The 18,076-nt window shown below is 46.2% G+C and overlaps 1 protein-coding gene across 1 annotated transcript in view; it reads right to left on the bottom strand.

Moving 5' to 3' along the window:
• The window catches only part of nudcd1 (NudC domain containing 1), a 122,770-nt gene that overhangs the window by 31,636 nt on the left and 73,058 nt on the right, over positions 1-18,076 (bottom strand). The window contains exons 7-8 of the mRNA XM_072466870.1: positions 7,674-7,818; positions 3,781-3,906 (exon numbers count right to left, since the gene is read on the bottom strand). Coding sequence (XP_072322971.1) covers positions 3,781-3,906; positions 7,674-7,818 — 271 coding nt within the window. The remainder of the gene's footprint in view (positions 1-3,780; positions 3,907-7,673; positions 7,819-18,076) is intronic.

Below are 18,076 nucleotides of genomic sequence, written 5' to 3'. Positions count from 1 at the left end.
TCACCGCACTTGCACCTTTATTCACCGGTCCATCTTCTCCAAGGCCGCCCAAGTAGGGGCCAAAGCCCCCTTCTCTGGGTCCTCAGCATCCGCTTGCCGCTGGTTCTTAAATTTATCCGTCAAGAAGCTTGGCAACATCCTGGTCGACCACGGGGAGGCCAACGATGCAGCCGAAGCCTCCGCCATGTCCCCCCCCACACTGAGGCTCAAGGAACATCGAACAACGATCCCTCGTCCGACAGCAATGAGGACTGTCAGAGGATACAGCAGGATTTAGATTGTTTGGTGACTTGGGCGGTGAGATGGCAGATGGAGTTTAATTCGGACAAATGTGAGGTGATGCATTTTGGAAGGTCTAATACAGGTAGGGAATATACGGTGAAGGTAGAACCCTCAAGTGTATTGACAGTCAGAGAGATCTAGGAGTACAGGTCCACAGGTCACTGAAAGGGGCAACACAGGTGGAGAAGGTAGTCAAGAAAGCATACGGCATGCTTGCCTTCATTGGCCGGGCATGGAGTATAAAAATTGGCAAGTCATGTTGCAGCTGTATAGAATCTTAGTTAGGCCACACTTGGAGTATAGTGTTCGATTTTGGTCGCCACACTACCAGAAGGATGTGGAGGCTTTACCGAGGGTGCAGAAGAGATTTACCAGAATGTTGCCTGGTATCGAGGGCATTAGCTATGAGGAGAGGTTGAATAAACTTGGTTTGTTCTCACTGGAACGAAGAAGGTTGAGTGGCGACCTGATAGAGGTCTACAAAATTATGAGGGGCATAGACAGAGTGAATAGTCAGAGACTTTTTCCCAGGGTAGAGGGATCAATTACTAGGGGGCATAGGTTTAAGGTGCGAGGGGCAAAGTTTAGAGGAGATGTGCAAGGCAAGCTTTTTTTTTTTTTACACAGAGGGTAGTGGGTGCCTGGAACTCGCTGCCGGAGGTGGTGGAGGAAGCAGGGACGATAGTGACGTTTAAGGGGCACCTTGACAAATACATGAATAGGATGGGAATAGAGGGATACGGACCCCGGAAGTGTAGAAGATTTTAGTTTAGACGGGCAGCATGGTCGGCGCAGGCTTGGAGGGCCGAAGGGCCTGTTCCTGTGCTGTACTTTTCTTTGTTCTTTGTTCTGCCCTGTATTGTACTTACTGGACATTACTTTTATGAGGGGACCATATCCCATCAAACTAAACAAATATCCCCCAAAATCGCCCATAAACCGTGAAGAAAGGCCCAAAATCAAAGTACCTGGAGGGAGCCACTGTGTGTGCAACTGCTTACCACATAGTCAGCACTGGAAATCTGGACTGCTTCAGTGTCGTGAATAGTGAGGAATCGTGAATGGTGCTGAACATTGGTGATTGCACAGTGAACAACTCCACTTCTGACCTTATAATTGAGGAAGGCCATTGATGAAGCAGGAAGATGGAATGACCTGAATCAACCTTTTTCTATTCAGTTATACCAGAATCATGCACCCCTCCTCCCCTGCAAAACATTACTCATGAGCTACTGATAATTGGCTATTGGAATTTCAGGCCTCCCACCTGGCAGAAATGGAAGGCCTGAAGATGGAAGGCAATGATTTGCTGCTCTGCTCCCAAGAGACTGTGGTGGACACAAGTCAGGCAGTGGGACCATTTAAAATGTTGGTTGGTGTCCTGTTATCCATATTAATAGCTATTGTCTGACTGGTCAGAGTAGTGTGTCCACCATGCCGGTCTGATGAGTTCCTTCAAGCTCCACAAAACTGCCTGCTCGGACTTACTTTTACCTTCTTCTGGCCCACATGGTCCTATAGCCAAGGGTTGTGTCAGTCATAGCTTAGTGGGCAGCACTCTCACCCGAGTCAGAAGGTTATAGGTTCAAGACCCACTCCAGAGACTTAAAGACAAAAAACAAGGCTGACATTCCCACTGCAGCATTGAGGGAATGCTGCACTGCCAGAGATACATCTTTCAGATGAGGCGTTAAACTGAGACCCAGCAGTTGCTCGCTCAGCTGCTTGTAAAAGATCCCACTGCTACTATTTCTCAGAAAAGCAGGTTTTCAGAACATTTATCCATCAGCATCACTAAAAAAATGACCACCTGGTTATTATCACATTGTAAGAACTCCTTTACTACAACAAAGACTACACTTCAAAAGGACTTGAATTGGCTGTAAAGCACTGTGGGAAGATCAGAGGTCATGAAAGGTATTACTGAAAGGCAAGTCTTTCATGTTCTTTTCTCCAAGTCAGTCTGCTGCCTTATGGGGAACATAGCCCAGCACCCATGCTTGGAAAAAGGAATAAAGACATGCTCATTTGGTGTAGATTTCGGAGAGACTGAAGATCTGAAGCATCAATGATGGGGATTTGATCAATTACTCAAAAGGGCAACAAGAATGAACTCAATTGTAAAGAGGATGAGCCAGGGTAGGGATTAGAGAAGTTTAATCTTCTCCGTCTTGGAAGACGATTGATAAGGGAAGATATAAAAGTATATAAAATATTAAGGAGAACAGATAAAGTAATCTCTGATTGTTACTTCAAAGCGAAGCAAGAACAGAGGTCATGTGGAAATCGATTAGTTAGCTGGAATAATCATTTTATTTAAACAGTGTTTGGAATAACTTGTAAGGCAGGAAGCAGAGACATGGAAGTTCAGAAAACAGTTGAATTTTTAACATTTCTTTCATCAGTGTAAAACAAAACCTGACCGGCCATTAATTGGATGTTTAATTGTGTTCAGTTGGTGGATGTTAATTGGCGACTTGCCTGTCTTCATTTATTATAAGAATGGTTTTAGGGATGCGGGATTTTATTTGCATGGGTAAATGGGAGAAACTGGGGTTGCTCTCCTGAGGGAAGAGAAGAGACGATTCAGAGGTTTTGATAGAGGTATTCAAAATCATGAGGGGCCTGGGCAGAGAGGATAGGGAGAAACTGCTCCCACTGACAGAGTGGGCACGAAACAGAGGACAAGATTTAAACAAACGGCAAAAAGAAAATCAAAGGTGACATGTGGAAAAATGTTTTCTTGACGCAGTGAATCTGGAACACACTGCCTGAGAGCATGGTGGATTGCTTTCAAATGGGACTTAGATAAGCACAGGAAAAGGAAAAGAATTGCAGGGCTACCTGGAGTGGGCAGGAAAGTAGGACTAGCCGAGTTGTTCTTGCAGAGAGTTGGCATGGTTATGGATAGGCCGAATGGCCTCCTTCTCTGCTGTAAATATTCTATGGTTCGATACATACGAGTGGGTTCACGATACACAAGCACGTGGCTGTTGGATTGGTGGTGCATGAAAGGTAATGTGTGCTCTGTAAGCTTTAGGTGTATAAAGACTGGGCTCCAGTGTTCTATCCTACACTAGCTGGCTAACTCAGTGCAAACTTCTGCTAAATCCTACCTATTTCTTTGTGTCTTCATCACCCATTCTGGAGCAGGGATCGGTGTAAAGATATGAAGTAGACTTGCAAAGCCTTTCAAAGAAGGAGCATTAAAGCTAAACCTGGCACAGTTTTTGAAAGCCTTCTTCTGTTTGGAAATTTCTGATCATGATGGGTTCTGTTTGTGTTTCATTTTGAGATTTCAGACATGACTTATAAATGATAATTTCAAAGATCAAAATATTGGCAGCCCTGTGAAACAGATGTTTATTTGTAAACTAAACGTAAGCATGTCAACAGCTGCTGCTACTGATTCAGTCACTAGTGTGCACAAAGAGATCAAGGTGGCTACATCAGTTTCCAGTTATTCTGCCTTTTGTTTAAGTGAGAAGTGTCTCTTACCACATGGGTAGCTTTCAACGAGTTGGCATCGAATCGAGTTAAACTGGCAGAATCATCAGGGAAACGATCACACTCTTCCAGCTCATTAGCATTACAGGGTGGCTTGTCTTTTTCAGGGTCTGTATTCTGTCAATGACATGAGAGCAAACAATTCAAAGCATCTAGACATCAGAGTCACTTTTGTGCAGCATCATAATCCTATACTATTGCATTTTCTCCCTTTTCCCCTGATGGTGCTGATTCACACTGGGTACAGCCGGTCTTCATGTGGGGACCCATAACGGAATTATCAGTTGACTCCTCAACAATGGGAGGCATCACAACCCTGCTGCATATTTAACAAAGCTCCCTGTGGTACAAGTCCAAGCAGGGGTAACTGGACAGTGTTTAGGTGCTGGAACCACAGCCTACTTCTTTCCTCTCTAATCCAAGGGGATACAGCCCGATTGCACGTTTCCCAGAATAAAAGCAAAACACTGCAGATGCAGGAAATAGGAAATAAACACAGAAAATACTGGGTAAACTCAGCAGGTCTGGCAGCATCCGTGGAGAGAGAAACAGGGTTAACGTTTTGAGTCCCTATGACTCTTGAGACATCAACTCTGTTTCTCTCTCCACAGAGGCTTCCAGACCTGCCGAGTATTTCCAGTATGTGCATTCCCCCAAACCACCCTGATTTATACGGGTTAGCTCTGTTCAGATCAGGGATTGAGGTTGGCAACTTCCAGTGGCTCAGTACCACCCCGGGAAACACACTTCTTTCACATTGGAATAAGATTCCAAAATCATAGAATAGAGCTTCCACCAACCCTCCAAAACAGCACCCCACCCAGGCCCAACCCCCTGCCCTATCCCCGCAACCCGTAATCTAACCATTGGACACTAAGCGGCAATTTAGCATGGCCAATCCACCCAACCTGCACATCTTTGGCTGGGCACCTTAAAAGTTCTGAAATTATAACTTTGCTCAAATTATTAATTAAATTATTTCCAATTTATTAAATTATTTTAATAAAAACCAAATTAAATTAGGTTATAATGAAGGACTCAGGGTGGGTAAATTTTGAAACCGTACTTCCAGTTCCAAATCATTTATGTAAATAGTGAGCAGCAGTAGCCCCCGCACAGATCCTGTGGAACACCATTTCGCACCTTCCACTAGTCTAAGCAGCTACCTTTAACCCCTACTCTTAGTTTTCTGTCTTGTAACCAGCTTGCTACACATTCTGCTACTTGTTCCAATTCCTAATTCAACCTCAGCCATGAGATTACTATGCCATATTATTGAAGGCCTTGTGAAAATCCAAGTATGTCACATCTACAACATTACCCTTATCTATCACTTCAAAGAATTTGATAAGGCTGGTTGAACATGACCGTTGCTTTTGAAATTTCTGCTTACTACTTTGTCATGTTCAGTTTCTAGATGCTAAACTAGTAGGAAACAATCTTTTGGAAGTATCTTACCAGTAACATTTGTTAGTTAAAATAGGATTAAATACACATTGGCTGATTTTGATAACACACTGACTCAGGCAGCTCACAGGCTGAGGAGTGTTAGAAGTAAACCAGGTTGGGTGTGGAGCTGCACTGGTGAGACAATGGATGCGATTCTCCGCTCCCGCTACTAAGTGTCCACGTCGTCGTGAACGCCGTCGAGGTTCACGGCGGCGCGAAACGGCCCCGATCTCGACCGATTCAGGGCCCGACAATGGACTAGGATCGGGGCTGCGAGAAACTCGGGGGGCGTGTCACTAAAGCAGCGTCGTCAGCGTGTGCCGGGCATTGGCGCCGCATAAAAGTGCCGCGCGTCATCTGCCGCCTAACTGGCGTCACCCGCGCATGTGCGGGTTGGCCGGCGCCAACCCGCTCATGCGCGGTTGCCGTCCTCCCCAAGGCCGTCCCGCAAGAAGATGTCGGATGGATCTTGCGGGGCGCGGAGGAAAGGAGGTCCTCCTTCAGAGAGGCCGGCCCGCCGATCGGTGGGCATCGATCGCAGGCCAGACCCCTTTTGAGTGCAACCCCTGTGAAAGAACCCCCCTCGCCCCCCCCACCCACAGGCCGCCCCCCCAGCGTTCCCGCGCTGTTCCCGCCGGCAGTGACCAGGTGTGGATGGCGCCGGCGGGAAGCCGTCGTTTTGGGCAGGCCGCTCGGCCCACCCGGGCCGGAGAATAGCGGGTGTAGTGGAGAATCGCCATTTTGGATGTCCCGGGCGATTCTCCGGCCTGCGCCGCACAGAACTCGATGGGGCCGTTCTCGCTGCTTGGGTGCATCGCGGGAGGGCGTCGGACCGGCGTCGCGGGGAAAAATGGCGCGCCAGGAGATTCTCCAAACCAGCGCGGGAGCGGAGAATCGCGCCCAATATGTTTGTTCTTGCTTCTCATTAGCTCCTGCCACACACGATCCCATAGAGTAATCAGAAAGCAAATAAGACCGCCTTGTTCATGCAGACACGAAGGTTACTTGTTATTTGCATTAGTGTTACTTAAGTTTCTTTCGCTAGCAAGTAGTTCGAGTCAAGAAATTTTAATTCAGTGAGATGTGTTTGGAGCCAAGGCTTAAGGAATCTCAGTCAGGAGTCAGGCCAGGCTCCAAATTCTGGATTTAGCCTGGATTGCACTGTAACTGTGGAGTGCTAAAGCAAGGTAAAACCTCAACATTTTATATCTTGTTCGATTCCTGAAACAATGAAAAATATGATCTCGCAGTCATGATGCATTAAAGGCCATGGGCAGAAAATCTTTCACAGGAAAGGGCATCTTACGGATGATTTGGATCTTGATGCCAAAGGTTAGTGGGCATTGTAGAGCAAGTGGGGAGTCAAAACTCAGAATAAACTGAAAGTACAACACAGTCTGAGGGCAGAATGAGACAGCTGATAGGATACTTTTGAGAAGAACGTAGCCATGATGTGGAGATGCCGGCGTTGGACTGGGGTGAGCACAGTAAGAAGTCTTACAACACCAGGTTAAAGTCCAACAGGTTTGTTTCAAATCACTAGCTTTCGGAGCACTGCTCCTTCCTCAGGTGAATGAAGGAGCCACCTGAGGAAGGAGCAGTGCTCCGAAAGCTAGTGTTTGAAACAAACCTGTTGGACTTTAACCTGGTGTTGTAAGACTTCTTACTTTGAGAAGAACAAAAGAGTATGTTTTACTCCAACAGTGAGAATGAAGAAAGGACCTGAATTTACACGTTTTTAAAAAATATAATATATAAACGTAGTTGGTTATGGATGATAAATGTTGGCCAAAGTTAATGAAGCAAAAAGTTTTATTTAACAATTTGTGCTAATTTGTTTCAGATGAGAGGAGCTCCACTATAAATTGATGTAGAATTATTAATGGACTGCTAATGAGGTTCTGATAGTTCCATTTGTCCCACACAATCTAAACTCATAACAAACAAGCCTGCCCTTTCCTTCGACTTCTCTTCATTAGTAAATCAAACATGCATAAATCCAATGTTAGAAGAAACTATAATTGTTTTAGACCGTTAGAATTACAGGTAGCAGGGCAGCGCGGTGGCGCAGTGGGTTAGCCCTACTGCCTCATGGCGCCGAGGTCCCAGGTTCGATCCCGGCTCTGGGTCACTGTCCGTGTGGAGTTTGCACATTCTCCCCGTGCTTGCGTGGGTTTCGCCCCCACAACCCAAAAGATGTGCAGGGTAGGTGGATTGGCCACGCTAAATTGCCCCTTAATGGGAAAAAATGAATTGGGTACTCTAAATGTATTTTAAAAAAGGATTACAGGTAGCAGGGATCTTACTTTAAAAGAACTGTTGTAAATAGCAGTAGTTTGAAACCAGGAGTATGAAGCCGTTCCTGATTCCGGAGTGAGAGTCACATCATTTTATTATATTAACTTGACCATTCACAGGGGAGCAGCTTTACCTACCAGTTCCTCAGAGGTTAGGTTCAATAAACCCTCATTTATTTGCGAAGCCTTATCAGGGTCCATGATGAATTCGCCTCTTCTATCACCAATGATGAGTTGTGGCCACGTCACTCCTCTATTCTTCTTGAACAAGAAAATCTCCAAACTAGAGGAATTAAATAAATATGTATATACTATATGGATGAGGATTCAGCAATTAAAAGATGGTTCGCAATGTAGGTTGATGCTGTCTCATGTATGACATGAGGCCAAGTCTCGATTTGCATAACCAACTGCAAATACAGTATGAAGCACACATATCCACAACTATTACACTTTTTTTTCTTTATTCTTTCATAGCATTTGGGTGTCATTGACGAGGCCAGCATGTGTTGCCCATCCCTAATTGTCTTGAACGGAATGTCTTGCAAAGACCATTGCAGAGAGTTAACCACATTGTGGGTCTGAGTCAAATGGAGGCGATTTATTTCCTCAAAGAACATTGGTGAACCAGATGGCTTTTTACAACAATCAATGCGGGGCGGCAAGGTGGCACAGGGGTTGGCATTGCTGCCTCACAGAGCTAGGGAACCGGGTTCAATTCCGGCCTCAGCTGACTGTCTAGGTGGAGTTTGCACGTTCTCCCAGTGTCTGCGTGGGTTTCCTCCGGGTGCTCCGGTTTCCTCCCACAAGTCCAAAGATGTGCAGGTTAGATGGATTGGCCATGTTAAATTTCTCCTTAGCGCCCAAAAGGTTAAATCGGGTTATGGGAATATGGTGGAGGTGTGGGCTTAAGTAGGGTGCTCTTCCCAAGGGCCGGCACAGGCTCGATGGGCCGAATGGCCTCCTTCTACACTGCAGATTCTATGATAGTTTCATGATCACCATCACCGAGGCTAGGTTTGACAAGGCTGATCTCACTATGCGCAGTCCATTTGAGGCTGCATTCTGCCGGCTCCTGGGAGCCACCAGCCGTACCGGCACAGCCTTACTCGGGCGCGGTTTAGTACTCCACAAGCGGAGGCCAGGCGCGATGGCCACATCAGGGGGCCCCAGTGGAAATTGGAGACCCCCGGGTGGTCAGGGTCATGGCAGGACAGTGCCAACCTGGCAGAGGCAGGGCCTGAAGAGGCACATGTCCATGAAGGGAGGGAAATTAAGGGGCTTTATGGGGGGTAAAGAGGGGGGGGGGGAGAAACTAAAAGCACCGTCCCTCCGTGACTCCATAGCAGAGTGCACTCACAATTGGCGGGGTGGGGGGAAGAGAAAAGAATCAATGCCCCAGTGCCCACAAGGATGGATCGGTGTGGGGCAGGGTCACCCTCATGCCTGGGTGGTGGGGGATGTGGGGTCACACTAACTTTTAGAGATGGGGGTGGGGAGCGTTGCCCATCGCTGCGGGGAGGGGGGGCAATGTCCATGGCTGGGAGTGAAGGGCCCTCAACCTCACTTTGAAATCAGGGAACCCTTTAAAAATGGCTCCCCAAACTCCGAGGAGCCGGTCTGATTCACGGGTTTATTTCCCCGTGGGTAAAAAAATTCTAAATGTGGGATTTACTGGTGAGAAACTTCCCAAGCCCCCCCAAAATGACTAAACATGGGTGAATCTGGATCGGACCGAAACAGCTGGCACGAATCACCCCACTGAACTCGCCCAAAATGACGCCAAGTCATATTCTGGAATAATTGCACCAGTTAACAGTTAACTCTGTTTCTCTCTCCAAAGACCAGAGTATTTCCAGCATTTTGTGTTTTTATTTCTTATCCCCAGAGCATTAGCCAGGGCCTGTAGATTACTAGTTGGGTGACATTACCACTGCAATGCCATCTCCCAAATAAATAAATTTCATTTCTGAAAGGGTATTTTAGAATTAAGTCATTAATCAGAAACAAGTGAGCACTGGCGTGAGACCAACAATTATAGAATACACAATGTATGGTTGTACTTCTCGGTGGCAGGGAAATAAATGAAATATATTGTTCACTGTAAATCAGGAACAGTGACTTGCAAGCAAAATCAAACCAACGCAAAATAAATTTAGAGAAGTTAAAATTCTGAACCAAAAACTGAATCACTTCAACTGCAACAGGAAATATATAAAAGTATTGCACACTAATCACAGCATAGCACAGACATGGGAAGCAATCTATTTATAAATAAAAGCAGGTTAGGCAATAAGATACAGTACTGAGCAAATCAAACTTCTTTTCATGGTCATCTTAAATCTCAGTTTCTCTGATTTAAGCTTATCCGAGTGCCAATAAGTGGTGACCACTGCCGACTGCTCAGAACCTCAAGATTGAAGTGGATTTCATTGCCTGCAGAAACTTGCTTCCAGTCAGCATTTCCACTTAAATGCTTTTTCAGTGATTAGCAGCTCCACTCATCCAAAAAGCTCCTGTTTTTCTACCAGAACATTTGGTTCTTGAAGGTATTAGCTAAAGTGTGCACTGGAGATGTACACAAGCTGTAATTTCACCATCTCAAGCTGCCTAACCCAGGCTCCTGTATTGTAGCAATTAACCGTATTCCTTCCTCTGGATGGAATCACGTTGATTTCCACCAGATCAATAAGAAAACACTCTAGGTGTTCAAGTAGATGTTCTTATGCAACATAATGAAACTCTCCGTCTCACCTCCACCAAGGCACCACCTTTAGCATCACAACTAAGAAGCCCTTGCTGTTGACTACCTATAGCGGCACGGTAGCACAGTGGTTAGCACTGTTGCTTCACAGCATCAGGGTCCCAAGTTCGATTCCCGGCTTGGGTCACTGTCTGTGCGGAGTCTGCACGTTCTCCCCGTGTCTGCGTGGGTTTCCTCCGGGTGCTCCGGTTTCCTCCCACAAGTCCTGAAAGACGTGCCGTTGGGTGAATTGGACATTCTGAATTCTCCCTCTGTGTACCCGAACAGGCGCCGGAATGTGGCGACTGGGGGATTTTCACAGTAACTTCATTGCAGTGTTAATGTAAGCCTACTTCTGACAATAAAGATTATAAAAAAATAAGATTGAGTGTCAACATCAGCAAAGCCAGATGAAACTGAGCTGCAGACCGAAAAAGGTCAAACTCCCCCCCCATTTGAGAAGCAAACTGTAGATCACAGATTGTAAAGCTGTTGCGGTATTCTGCACTTTGGATCCAAAAGGGAAAAGTTAAACAGGACCAAGCGTGGAACAAAATGTAATCAATCCGGAAATAATTGCATTTACTTGTTCCTGCTCTCCATAAAACTTCCTAATGGTCTTAAAATTAACAAAATTGCTATGTGTGCATGCAATGTTCCATTCACATCAATTCCAATAACTCAGATTAGGTTTTGAAGACAATGATATGTACTGGTCTTTTCCATCTAAAATGAATGGCTTGCACGCCTGCCATAAAGCAGGGTAGGCACACAGAAGTACACATTTTTTACAGCTCTACATCAGCTGTGTTCCAGAGCCCAGCAGTGAGATGTCATGGTCAAGACAAATTCTTGTTAAACTTTTGCGGGCCCAACCAAAGAACTTCTGCAGTTATGTCTGAGGGCTTGGACAACTAGCCTCCAACAAACATTCCTCTGGAGATTCAGGATGCAAGGGAAATTATGTCTTCAAGATAAATTAATCCACTTTGGACTAATTTTAGTTTTGCTTTAAATATTGTTCTAGTTTCTTGATGAATCTTACTGTTCCTTTGGATGATCTTGGTGTAAGTCCAACTGTTTCAGACTGAATGCAAGGAGATATTTAACACATTTAAAGACAGGAGAACATACTAGTTATCTTATTGCATTATAATTGTTATTCCTCTGACATGCTATCTCACCCGTGGCATGTGGTAAAGGTGCAGATTTTGGATTATTAATGGGAACACATAAGCACAAGTTGGAAGAGGTGCCTGAAAGCCCGAGCTGTAACATTTGCCTGCATGATAAAATGAAAACATTTATTTTTCAGAAAAGGCCCTTCAATTCATCAAAACCGTAGCTTGCCCGGACCACAGACAATCTGCACTATAATGGATTCCAGCCAATTTATTAAACCTATGGGGAAAAACTAACCTCTGGCAAAACTTCCAACATATTGATGTTCTGTGAAATCTTTCCTTGATCTTCCTGCAGCAATCTAATGCAACCCTAGATCATCAATCTAACATCACAACCTGGACGATTCAAGCAACATCATTTACATGTCCCATCAGTGTACCAACCATCACACACCACAAAATCTTTGATCAGCCTTTGAATTCTCCGTCACTTTAACAAAATATTATGGACATACTGACATTGTGCAAAACAATATTGTTCAATTTCACCAGTGACACTGTTCTTTGAACTCATGTTCTCAAATTGAAGTTTAAGTTCAATGATCGACATTGAAATATTATTAATTTTTTTAAATTTACGGGATGTGGGTATCGCCAGCTAGGCCAGCATTTGTTGCCCATCCCTAATTGCCCCTTAAGGTGGTGGTGGTGAGCTGTCTTCTTGAACCGCTGCAGACCATGTGGTGTAGGTATACCCACATTGCTGTTAGGGAGTTCCAGGATTTTTGCCCCAGCGACAATGAAGGAACAGCCAATATATTTCCAAATCAGGGTGATGAGTGACTTGGAGGGGAACCTCCAGGTGGTGGTGTTTTCAGGTATCTGCTGCTCTTGTCCTTCCAAATGGTCGTGAATGGGGGTTTGGAAGGTGCTGCCTAAGGAACCTTGGTTTGTTACTGCAGTGCATCTCGTAGATGGCACACACGGCTGCCAGCCACTGTTGTCGGTGGTGGAGGGATTGAATATTTGTGAAAGGGGAGCAATCAAGTGGACTTCTTTGTCCTGGATGGTGTTGAGCTTCTGGAGTGTTGCACTCATCCAGGAAAGTGGAGAGTATTCCATCACACTCCTGACTTGTGCCTTGTAGATGGCAGACAGGCTTTGAGGGGTCAGGAGGCGAGTAACTCGCTGTAGCCACACAATTAATATGGCTAGTCCAGTTCAGTTTCTGATCAATGGTAACCCCCAGGATGTTGATTAGTAATTCAGTAAAGTCGCCATAGACCCAGATGACCAGAGGCTGCTTTCCCCTTTGAGGGGGAGAGCTGACTGGTGGTGATTTAACCTGAGGGTCACCACACCTCAGGCGAGGGGCAAGTTTAAGAAGGCTCATGGATAACCTCAGCCGGTACGGGAATTGAACCCTCGCTGCTGGCTTCGCTCTGCATCACGAACCAGCTCTCCAGCCAACTAAGCTATACCGGCCCCATTGAAATATTAAAGCTGTAAAGATCAAAAATGATATCAGCATTCAATTGTATTTTGTTAGTGAAAATAAATTTGGATCTATTTGTATGTTTGATTTGGTTTTTTTTGTGGAAGCTTCTCATTTAAGTCCTTCAATCACACAGCTGGTAAGTCAGCATTGATACAAGTCAGTAAGTAGCTCCACTGGAAACCCTGAAACTGGTGCCAGTCTCGACTAGTACACCAGAATATCCCAGTCAGCATAATCAATGCACAATGCAAATCTAAGTGAAAATACTGTGAAACTATTTGCTCGCAGTTCCAACCACATTAGCCTTTGAACGTATGTAAAGAACAACATGGGAGCTGAGAGAGGATAAAAGAAAAGATTCAATCATCCTCCCAAGTAGATTGGTTTATAATTGGGTATTTTTCTCAATCACAAAGTTTATTTTGTATCAGGAAGTTAACATTCAAATATTAACATGATTAATGAAGCTCGAAATTCATATTAAGAATTGCATTCTAGTTATGCACCATATATAGTTTTAGTATCAGGAAGTAAAATATTACAATGAATCTTTTATTTTAAATCAAGGCTGATTTAAAGCAAGGGGTGGCACGGTGTCTAGCACTGCTGCCTCACAGCGCCGGGGACCAGAGTTCAATTCCGGCTTGGGTGACTGTCTGCGCGGAGTCTGCACGTTCTCCCCGTGTCTGCGTGGGTTTCCTCCGGGTGCTCTGGTTTCCTCCCACAAGTCCCAAAAGATGTGCAGGTTAGGTGGATTGGCCGTGATAAGTTGCCCCTTAATTGGAAAAAAATAATTGGGTACTCTTAATTTTAAAAGGTTAGGTGGGGTTACTGGGTTATTTTGGGGGGAGGGGTGCTCCTTCCAACGGTTAGTGCAGACTCAATGGGCCAAATGGCTTCCTTCTGCACTGTAGGGATTCTGACACTCCATTGCAGCACTGTGGGAGCACTACACTGTCGAAGGTGCCATCCGTCAGATTAGACATTAAACCAAAGTCCCATAAGCCTGCTCAGTGGATGAAAAAGATCCCATGGCACTGTTTTGAAAAAGAGCAGGGGAGTTAGCCGCATTGCCCTGTTCAATATTTATTGTTCAAGCAGCATCACAATTGAGATTATGAGATTATCACAAGCTGTTGACGGGATCTTGTTGTGTACATACTGACTACATTTCAAAAGTAATTAATTGTTTGTTAAAAGTGACTGACTTAGCTCAGTTGACTGGCCAGCTGGTTCATGATGCAGAGCAAGGCTAACAGCATGGGTTCAATACCCATAGCGGCTGAGGTTACTCATGAAGGCTATTCATGAACATTACTGATGCCTTCTCAACCTTGCCCCTTGCCTGAGGTGTGGTGACCCGCAGGTTTAATCACCACCAGTCAGTTCTCCCCCTCAAAGGGGAAAACAGCCTATGGTCATTTGGGTCTATGGCGACTTTACTGTTGTTTGTTAAGCAATAGGAGACATCTGGTGGTTGTGAAAAGCGCTACAGAAATGCAAGTCTTTATTCATTCAGGAACTAAGAAAGTAGCGTGTAAAATAGACCATCACGTTTGCAGTTCACTACGGATTATATTTATAGTTTGAACCTGTGTTGAAAATGATCACTCTGCTTCATGTACATTTTATAGTTAGAATTTGGTTTTGAAATACGGGGCTCTTTTGTGTTCACAGATAAATGTTACACAAGATCAACATGACTTTGGGATATGATCCAGCCTAAAATGCAACAGATTTCATACAGAAAGGCAGCTACTCATGGGACTAAACTGATTGGCCAAGTGTTGATAATCAAAAGCCAAAGACACACAGATTATTGTTTTTCGCACCAGGATTCACTGAAATTACATTCAGCTGTTGAAAAAGGGAAGGAACAGGAAATAAATTTTATTAAAGCTGTCAGAGATTTCAGCATGGGTTTAAAAGATTTGATCAGATGATCAATGTAGGCAAATCTTGCCACAAGGTTCGGATGGCTTATATTGTCATAAAGGATTTGAAACTGGAAACAAGCTGGAGAAAGTGTAGAGAACTGAGCAGAAAGGTTTGAATAACTGGAGATCAACCTTTCAAATTTTACTTCATAATTTAACCAATGGTTTCATGAAAGACTGTTTTAACTTAAAAGTTAAAAAACAAAAGAAAATTCTTCAACACATTAGTGTGATTGGAATAACCAACATCACTTAGTTGCTGCTAAATCAGGACATTGTATCAAACATTCATATTTCTAATTCTTTACTGAGTAAAGAGAGAACTGACAATTTAAAAATCACAGGTTTCTTTTTGACTAAATGATGATCATGCTTCCATCCTTAAACCTTCCCGACTCTCTCCACCATTTAAGATACTCCTGAAAATCAACCTCCCTGAGACTTCCGTTGCGACGATGCGGTCATCGGTTGAGTACAAGGCAGCTCCCGTTTCGCGACTTTTGGCCCTTACCATCGATTTATGGGTATAATTTGAGGGGGAAAAAAAAGGAAGGAAATTTCAACTTTCTGGTCTCTCCTCCAATGTAGGATGCCTGCACGGGGTAAACCCAGGCAGAAGACTAGTGGAGGTTCCACACCAGATTAGTCAGTAGCTCGTGGTGAGGAGTAGAAAAATGGTGGGACCCTCAGATCGTCAACACCTTCCCTGGAACCACCAGATAAATTGATGGAATTCCTTGTGGAGGAGTTCCATAAACATAGGCAGCCAATGGTGGAGAATCATCCAGAACAATCGAGGAAGCGGCGGCCCTTCTGCGGGCTAAGCAGCGGATGGAGGCACAATGCGCGAAAATCTGCGAGAGGTGGTCTTGGATCATAGCAACCGGATTGCCCCTTTGGAGGCTGAGGTTGTGTTGATGGTGGAGACCCAAAAGGCTTTAAGAGCCAAGGTTGAAGACCAGTAGAACAGGTCCAGGTGCCAGACTCTGCAGATTGTCGGAGGGCAACGAAGACACAAGTGTCACAGGATTTGTGGCGAAGGCGTTCGGGAAGTTGGTGGGGGTCTTTGCTAACCCTCCCGACGTGGACCGGGCCCATTGGTCGCTAAGGCAGAAACCAAAATCCAGGGAGTTTCCGCGGGCAATCATAGTCCGCCTTCTTGGATTTCTTGATAAAGAGCGGATATTGAAATGGGTGAAGGCCATGAGGGAAAGCTATTGGGAAAGGCACTGTATTCGGATTTACCAGGACATCGGAACTGGCAAAGCGACGAGCTGGGCTCAACAAGACCAAGGCGGCGCTTTACAAAAGTAAGGTGCAATTCGGAATGGTGTACCCAGCTTACTGTGGGTCACGTTTAAAAAAGGACCATTACTTCAATATGTCAGAGAAGGCGAATGGCTTTGTGAGGAGGAGCGGACTAAGAGAGATTTGATTGTGGTTATGGGATTTCTTTTTTTTGTTGTTGAGTTTTTCGAATTTCGCCATTCACATTTATAGTTCCTGTCACTGTTTGTGTTTTAGTTGTTTGGGTTCCGTGTTCTTCTTCTTCCTGCACATGATAATATGGAATAGTTTGACTGGCCAATGAGAGGTGTGGACTCTTTATTTTCTTTCCCCTAATCTGTACTTTTGTTTTCGTTTGGATGAGGGACCAGGGTAAGTGGATGCCTGGCTCTTTAGGTTGGGATTTGGGTCCAAAAAGGTTAGGTGGGGTTACTGGGTTACAGGGATGGTGCAGATTTGTGAGCTTGTGTGGGGTGCTGTTTCCATGTGGGCCGAATGGCCTCCTGCTACACTGTAAATTCTATGATTCCATGATTCAAACTCTGAGAGTCTTGGCCTTTACCTCCATGATGGCCGGAGGCGGGTCCTGCTTGGATGGAGGCCGGCGGTATCACCAGGCCGGAGGTGGGTCCTGCTTGGATGGAGGCCGGCGGTATCACCAGGCCAGAGGCGGGTCCTGCTTGGATGGAGGCCGGCGGTATCACCAGGCCGGAGGCGGGTCCTGCTTGGATGGAGGCCGGCGGTATCACCAGGCCGGAGGCGGGTCCTGCTTGGATGGAGGCCGGCGGTATCACCAGGCCGGAGGCGGGTCCTGCTTGGATGGAGGCCGGCGGTATCACCAGGCCGGAGGCGGGTCCTGCTTGGATGGAGGCCAGCGGTATCACCAGGCCAGAGGCGGGTCCTGCTTGGATGGAGGCCGGCGGTATCACCAGGCCGGAGGCAGGTCCTGCTTGGATGGAGGCCGGCGGTATCACCAGGCCGGAGGCGGGTCCTGCTTGGATGGAGGCCGGCGGTATCACCAGGCCGGAGGCGGGTCCTGCTTGGATGGAGGCCAGCGGTATCACCCAGGCCGGAGGTGGGTCCTGTTTGGATGGAGGCCGGCGGTATCACCAGGCCAGAGGCGGGTCCTGCTTGGATGGAGGCCGGCGGTATCACCAGGCCGGAGGCGGGTCCTGCTTGGATGGAGGCCGGCGGTATCACCAGGCCGGAGGCGGGTCCTGTTTGGATGGAGGCCGGCGGTATCACCAGGCCGGAGGTGGGTCCTGCTTGGATGGAGGCCAGCGGTATCACCAGGCCAGAGGCGGGTCCTGCTTGGATGGAGGCCGGCGGTATCACCAGGCCGGAGGCGGGTCCTGCTTGGATGGAGGCCGGCGGTATCACCAGGCCGGAGGCGGGTCCTGTTTGGATGGAGGCCGGCGGTATCACCAGGCCGGAGGTGGGTCCTGCTTGGATGGAGGCCAGCGGTATCACCAGGCCGGAGGCGGGTCCTGCTTGGATGGAGGCCGGCGGTGCCACCCAGGGCCTCGGAATGGTTCGGTGACCTGGCAGAATTCCTGCAATTGGAAAAGATTAAATATACCCCGAGAGGGTCGGTTCTATTCCAGGTGGATGCTGTTGATCACTTTCTTTAAGGACTTATTCGTGGACAGCAGTCAGGGGGATGGGGCGGGATGGTTACGAGGGGAGGGGGCGAGGGAGGGAGGATAGTCAGGCTGAGAGTGGACAGGGGATTTAGTGTTGTTACTGTTACTTCATTAAAATAAACTCCCAAACTGTTTGTAATATATAGTTATGCCTTTCAATGTGAGAATTTGATAATGTTTGAAATAAAACATTTTTTCATAAAACCAACCTGCCTGTCGTAATATCTTCCTATGCGGCTGGGTCATCAATTTTATTTGATAATGCTCGTGTGAAGCATCTTGGGATATTTTATTACTTTAAAGGTGCAG

Source organism: Scyliorhinus torazame, chromosome 11 (genome assembly GCF_047496885.1).
Source record: "Scyliorhinus torazame isolate Kashiwa2021f chromosome 11, sScyTor2.1, whole genome shotgun sequence".
Lineage (NCBI taxonomy): Eukaryota > Metazoa > Chordata > Chondrichthyes > Carcharhiniformes > Scyliorhinidae > Scyliorhinus > Scyliorhinus torazame.
The sequence above is the reverse complement of the archived record's forward strand: the minus strand, read 5'-3'. Positions and strand labels throughout refer to the sequence as shown.